The 7,432-nt window shown below is 41.2% G+C and overlaps 1 protein-coding gene across 1 annotated transcript in view; it reads right to left on the bottom strand.

Annotated features, from left to right (window-relative positions):
• Nucleotides 1–562: 562 nt before the first annotated feature.
• Nucleotides 563–7,432, bottom strand: part of LOC311061977 (high affinity choline transporter 1-like) — a 21,115-nt gene continuing 14,245 nt past the window's right edge. Inside the window, exons 5-9 of the mRNA XM_084080717.1 lie at nt 6,652–6,800; nt 6,211–6,354; nt 5,589–5,742; nt 4,867–5,084; nt 563–3,593 (exon numbers count right to left, since the gene is read on the bottom strand). Coding sequence (XP_083936843.1) covers nt 3,036–3,593; nt 4,867–5,084; nt 5,589–5,742; nt 6,211–6,354; nt 6,652–6,800 — 1,223 coding nt within the window. The 3' untranslated portion in view covers nt 563–3,035. The remainder of the gene's footprint in view (nt 3,594–4,866; nt 5,085–5,588; nt 5,743–6,210; nt 6,355–6,651; nt 6,801–7,432) is intronic.

The raw sequence follows: 7,432 nt of genomic DNA, 5'->3' as shown, positions 1-7,432 counted from the left end.
CCAAAAGGATATTTGCATAATGCCTCTCTAAAATACGGACTGTGTCTTGACTAGTGAAGAAGGCTGCTAAGAGAATGGCCTAAAGTATTTTTCTTTGTACTTCACAGCTATTCTCCAGGAGAAGGAGGTCAGCTGAAGCATCTTGACTCAACCAGGCAATGGTCAAGATTAACCACCTACAGTATGACTCATCTTCACCGACAATGGTTGACTAATAAAGATCCATTTGAATGAACTTTGTTCTGCTTTTACTTTTTACTTCTGCTTTTACGATGTGTCAGTTTGCACACGGTAATGCTGTAATTTCATATTAACCCATTTAGACCTGCAGAGGCCGTTTCAAAGTTTTCTGAAAAACTTCAAATGGTTATTCAAAAATTACCAAAAATGTCTGTCACTATATACTGTACATAGCAACAAAACCCCCAAAAGGGGTTCTCGTCTTGAAAGGTAGAGTTACATTGGGGTTTCCCGCCCAAAATGGGTAATATGGTTTGGTGTGTTGTGTAGCCCACTGGCATATAGCTTGATGGCATTGTGCCAGTAAAGACAAAAGGCTCTGTACTTTGGTTTCAACCTTTATTCTGACAGAACATCACCCCATGGGGATTAAATAATTGATTACAAAGTTAGGCCTTGCCAAGTGGCAAGAGAGAACAGCCTTTACTAAAGCTTGGTATACAAACACCGTAACGAAAAATGACATGCATAATAGTACAAAACCAAATACACATAACTGGGACAAAGCAATATACGGTGTATACATATACTTAGGTTTAACCTTTTTATAAAACCGGTTTTATATTATAAAACCAACTCATTCCCCTGAGACGGTGCTAATATTTGTATGGTGGATTGTCTTTTTGGTGCATCTTTGACTGTACACTTATTTTAGAAAATATTTTTTTGCTCAAATTACTTTTACCGTCACAATTACATGGGCTGCAAAAATTCACAATTGCAGGTCTGGACTGTTTGAAGATTACTGGGGCTTTCTCAGAGGACTGACTTTCCAAATGTAGCAGATGCATCCAGAAAAATCAGTGAAAATGTTTGGGTTAGGAGTGCAGTATGCTTGGACATCACATTATAAAGCATCACATTTTTTGGGGATCATTGTCGCAAATGAACACCTTATGTAGACTACAGTATATTGGCTGCTGTAACATACATTTTCTGTTTGCAGCATCAATGAAGTGCAGTCTAATCCAATGTACTCTTAACCAATGTCCAATGATTTTATTATGACCAAAGGTGGATTCATCTTACGAACATTCAATGTTTTTAAAATCAACAAAATCCGAGATAAAATAATGCACTTTGTGTTTCATTTCTTTGGCTACACGATCATGACTTTAAAAACAGTGTTGTAAAATATACAATATATAAGGCTGTACAGTACAAGAGTATAATACACAAGTATCAATCACATAATCACATGTAGGATGCATGTGTTTTCTTCTATGCCTCCTGTTTGGAAATCGTTGATCTGTGCAGTTTGTCTTTGGAAAATGAGAGCTTTTGCCACACTTGATCTTTGGATGGAAGTCAGAAACATAGGCTGAATTACAATATATAGCTAAAGTCAACTTTACCACTCCATGAGGTATTTAAAAAATAGTAACTAGATTATACACCCATTTTGATGTTGTCCAGCTATAACTGTTGACATTTGAGAGAAAACCTTTCCAATGAAATGAAAGGAAACAGTATGGTAGAGGAAATCCGCCTCTGACTGTCACTCATTTCCAAAGGCTAATTTATACTTCACCGTATGACCAAGTTGCTCAGCCAAAATAACCCATGTTCAACTAAAACATTTGTTTTAGTTGAATATCAGGGTTTTTTCCCGGCATGTGACCCAGTCATACTCTGAGGTATCAATTAGGCTCAAGTCTCTCTGTACACCAGACTACTACAGTATGTACTATAGGCTCAGTATGTAACATAAATAACCTCAAGGCTCATGAAAAAAACAAACAAAAAACAAACGAGCCCCTTGTAAACTAGAGCTTTGCATATATAACCATAGAAAAACTATACTGTACAAAATCATTTACAAACTGTGAAAGGCATTGTATATTTCTCTAGTGTCTTTCCAGACTGGCAGAAGAGAAGAAAGAAGGAACGAGGGAGAGTCGGCTGAGTGAGGAGGAGGGGGAGGAGAAAATCGAGGGAGATGTCTGGCATTCTTTCTCTCTGTGCAGTTGAAGCAAATTGTTAGATTTATTTATTTATCTTGCAAACAAACAGCAGCTTTTAACTGGAGTCCAACCCACTGGGGTGGGGGACGGGGTGGTCTGGAAACGACTCCCTGCAATAATTGCGGCACAGTGGGAGACTGAGGTCTGTGCTGGCAGGGTATTCAATTCTGTCTCTGAAGGCTGTTGTTCACAATAAAGTGGGGAATATTGAATTGTAAAAAAAGAGAGATAATGAGTCCTTATAAAGCCTGAAATGTGTTTGTGTTACTTCAGTCCAAGTGTTGGTTGCTGTTGTTTTTGTTTTTTTCTCCTCCATGTTTTCACGTTGTTCTCTGGGTTGCTGTATTTTTGTTCTAACGCGAAAAATAACAGTGTCACACGAATGATGATGTTGATGATTGCGATGTAGGCGTAACCTGTCATGCGGAATAGGTTTGCAGATTGCTTGCTGATATTCACATTGAGAGAAAAGCTACCATTACAGAACATTATTGCGCACTCGCAGTACAGTATAGTGTCAGGATAACTCTCTCTCTCTCTCTCTCGCGACCAACACCCCACATAGAGGTGCTTCATGTTTATTCACAAAGGGACTCCCTTTATCCAAGAACAAAATAATTCTTGTAATAAAAACAAACAAATACTGGTTTGTTTGGTTGGTAATAATCTTACAGCATTTCTGTTCGGCTGAATTGTTCATTCACGGTGGATTCCATTTCATTTCTTTTTCAATCTTTGCCACTGTTCTCTCTCTCTGTGAACACCTGCTTGGCAGACAAACAAAATGTCGACCTTTTTGCACCTATCTTCACTCCCTCTCTCTGTATCTCCTTAGCAGCTAGTGGTGTCAATTAGCATCTTGTTCACTGTAGGATCCTTATCCTTAGGTTCAGTATAGATCTTCTTGTCTTCCAAAGCCTTTGCCACTGCTGCTGCCTTGGCCTGCTTGCGGTTGATCTTGAACACGTCCCACCTCTCCGACAAGAGACCCTTGTTAAAGACGATCGAGGCCAGCCAGGAAATGAGCAGGATGGACGCCAGCGAGGTGAGCATGATGCAGGTGCGGAAGGGGAAATACTGTGTCATCTTGCCCTCTGCATCCAGGCGGCAGCCAGGGAAATGAATGGCAGGTTTCAGACCGATAAGGGGTTCTCCACTTAGCAGCCTGAGGACAAGGCCAAGGAGATAACCTACAGAGGCGCCATAGCCATTAGAAACCTTGAAGAAGAGGACGCACACCAGCTGAGGGAACATGATAGTGTAAGACATGTCCACGCCAACCAGCCAGAAGACCAGAACACTGTTGTCCAGGAAGGTGAGGCCAGTGCCAGCCAGACCCACAACTATCACTGAGATGCGGATCACCCACTGCATCTCACGATCTGATGCCTGGGGAGGAATGGACAGGGAGAGAGAGAAAAAAAGTTGAAGATGTTTAAGATTCAAATCTAATCTGAATGTAAAGACACACAACGGAATACAAGTTAATTAATTATACCAGTTTCTGTAATTTCAATACAGTATGAAAATCTACTATTTTTTGTACATTGAATTGTAAAGTCAAAAACAGTCAGATTTTCTGAAGAAAATGTAAAGAAATATAAAGCCATCGCCAAAAAGACAGTCTGAAATATTGATACTGGTATGATCCTTTTAACCCCAAAACTTTGTAATCTGTTTCCAAAGAGTGTAAATCCCTGAACAATATCCTTTATGTTACTGATAACTCCCAGATGATATTGTATCCATCTACTGACAGTGGCGGTTCACATGAGAGGTTAAAAAATGGGTTGAAAATGTGACTGCGGTGAGAAACAACAGCCCCAAAACAATCTGTCACCCTTGAACGCGCCCCCTTGCGCCGTATGGAACATTCTTCGGGGGCAACGCAGAATGGAAGCAATTAGATAAAGCATTGTTCACGAGGGAGTGAGTGAAAGAAGAAGAGAAAAAAAAAATATTAAAAACACGATGCAAAGTGAAAACAGGCGACATGTGAGAAGTGAATAGCTTCTTTGTTTTACCACTGCCAGCAGTAGCTTTCTAACTGCCTCCAGCATTTCTACGCGCACAGACACGCACAAGCGCGCGCGCACACACACACACACACACACACGCACGTACGCACGCACGCACGCACGCACGCACGCACACACACACACACGTGAAAGAACACTATAACATGTGCCCCAATATCATATTACTTACTACCCACAGAAACGTCCCTATACAACCAATTGACCATTAAAGGCCTCTTGTTGTCAGTAAAAAATACTTTAAATGGTATCTGCGTCAAATTAATAGGCTACTCCCTGAATTAACATAACTTACTCACTTTATCAGAGCTTTTTGGCTTTGAAGACACGTGATTAATAGATTTTGTTGTTAATAACAGGCCATATGATTGACAGCCTTGAACTATCCATATGAAGTTTATTTGTATGATATTCATACTACAGTTCCTTTAAAATTATATTTGAGGACCTTTTTTTTCTTATTAAGCTGTGAAGGAATAGGTTTTGTTGCATAAGCGATGAGTGTACGCGTATGAAGTGTTTATTTCCCAAAGACTATTTGAGAAGAAAACGTATCACCACAAGTTCAGTTCATGTTTCAACCAAGGACCTAAGTTACCCCAGAGGTTCTCCGGATGTTTTTTCACCTGTTTCCTGATGATGTTCTTGTAGATGTTGGAGGAGAACAATGAGGCAGAGGAGAGCAGGGCCGAGTCCATGGATGACATGACAGCAGCGGCCACGGCTCCGATGCCAATGACAGAGATGTAGGTGGGGGTGAGGTACTGCAGGGCAATGGGAAGGATGGAGCCTGCCTGGCCACGCTCATATGGGGAAGGGAGGCCATAGCTGGTCTGGTTCCAGTCTTGGGGGAAAGAAAACAGGGTAAGTTGAGAATTTATCATTACAATTAAAGAAAGAGATTCCAAAATGCACATAATAATGAATGAGGAAATATAGTGTGGGCGGACATAACTAGTATATATTGTTGCCAGGTCTGTATATATTTGTCATCCCAGACTTTCACAACCTCAGGAAATACAGTTTGGTAATGGCTTTCTTGACCATGACAGCCTTGTAGGTATGTCTGCATCAGAACACCAAGCACTTTCACAGTGTCCCATGATACTCAATCATATTATAAAGAGGAATTACATACAAAACAAATGATGTGAAGAAAATTGGAACATTCCAAATATCTGTACAGAATGAAGCCGTCTGTCAAGTTAAAGCTAAATCTGCACAATATAGTGTCCATAACTCTGAAGAGTGTACAAATGGATATGATTCGCTTTGTGCAGTTAAATCAACACTGTGGATTTTAGTGTGGTCTAAAATGATCCAGTTGGTGAGTAAGAACTGTGTATACCTGTGGATGCAGCCACGGCACCAATAAGTATGGATGGGATACCCAGAACCAGGCAGAACGCAGAGGAGGCAAAGCAGGTGACCTGGGCCTGGGTGTAAGAAGAGGCAGACAGGATCCTCTGGTAGAAGGCCTGGTAGGCCAGACCTCCCAATCCCTGTAAAGAATACACAGAAACACACAGCTCAGACATAACACACACTGGGAATCCAATTATTCACCAATAAAGGATGAAAAAAGGAGCCATTTTCTCATTACTTGCTATGGATCTTTCCATCTTTAATTTACTTGTTGTTGTTATGCTGCGGCGTTTTGTCGTGTAATGAAATAACCCAATACTGCTGGATGTAATTACATTGCCGCGAAGGCAGCGGTTATGCAACGACTTGTTTATTCATTGCAGAGGATGGTGGGCTCGTGTAAAATGTTTGCATGCACATTAAGTGTGGTCTATGCATTTGTGTTTTGCATGTGTTGGCCCTGCTGTGTTTTGGAATGCGCTTGAGGTGTGTGTGTGTGTATGTGTGTGTGTGTGTGTGTGTGTGTGTGTGTGTGTGTGTGTGTGTGTGTGTGTGTGTGTGTGTGTGTGTGTGTGTGTGTGTGTGTGTGTGCCTCTCCGACTCACCAACACCAAAAAGTCGTCAATCCACTTGCCAGCCTCATTGGGCTCCAGCTTCCCCACCCAGGGAGCCTGGAATGTCTCGTTGAAGGCCGTCAGTGAGATGTCCATCGAGTCGGGGTTGGTCATCAGGAACGGAACACAAGCATACTGTATGCGGAAAACACACATCCAACACTCATTAATGCCGTAGCCTCTCAAGAGGACACTTTCAAACAGAGACCTGGAGAGTATTCAAATGTTTCAGTCTGGCTTGGGTTAGCAAAGCTGACATACCAAAACTATCATTAAATGCATTCTCTTATCATAAAAAATAAAATAAAAAAAACGTTTTAAGCAGCACAATGTTTTGTCCTTTTATTGGAAGTTAGAACTATCCAACAGAAACATGCAAAAAAGAGCATGAGATTGCTGTAGTGATTTTTAAATGATTTGAGCTTTACGCACCAGGCTGACAAAGATGAGGATGAGCTGGATAACATCTGTGTAGGCCACAGAGTAGAGCCCCCCCAGCAGTGTGTAGACTATGGCCACCACAGAGGAGATGACGATGGAGTAGACATAATCCAGGTCCAGGATCACGCTCATAGTTCCACCTGAAACAACACAACTGATCCCTCAGAACAAGTGGACTGACAGGTGAAGAAATTCAGCCTAATCTCATACTTCATCAGATGACCACATCGCCTGCCAAAAAACAACCCATTTCTACTTGGAAATCAGCTCTTTTCCTGTAGTGACGCGGCTGTATGATGAAGTATAAACTTGGGCTTTAGAGCACATTCTGCGTTCTAAATTAACTGTTCTAATGTACGGTATACAACTGTCAGGCTTGAGGTGCATGCAACTGCTGTCTGGGGTAGTCAGTTAGATATTATTTGTAGTCCATTTCTGTTAATCTCATGTGTTTTCTCTCTCTCTCTCTCTCTCTCTCTCTCTCTCTCTCTCTGTCTCTGTCTCTCTCTCACACACACACGCACGCACACACACGCGCGCACACACGCACACACACACACACACACACACACACACACACACACACACACACACACACACTTATCTCTTTCATATTTCAACAGTTTTAAATACAATTTAATATGAAACTGGACAATTGTCTTGTTATTGTGCTGTCCATATATGCCTTAGCACACTACTTTTCCAAAGAGCACAAAACAAATTGCATATTGATCTGCATAATGTAAATCAATTCAATTCTTGCAGTTTTAAA

This window comes from Gymnoscopelus microlampas (assembly GCF_963454915.1).
Source record: "Gymnoscopelus microlampas genome assembly, chromosome: 2".
NCBI classification, from domain to species: domain Eukaryota; kingdom Metazoa; phylum Chordata; class Actinopteri; order Myctophiformes; family Myctophidae; genus Gymnoscopelus; species Gymnoscopelus microlampas.
The sequence above is the reverse complement of the archived record's forward strand: the minus strand, read 5'-3'. Positions and strand labels throughout refer to the sequence as shown.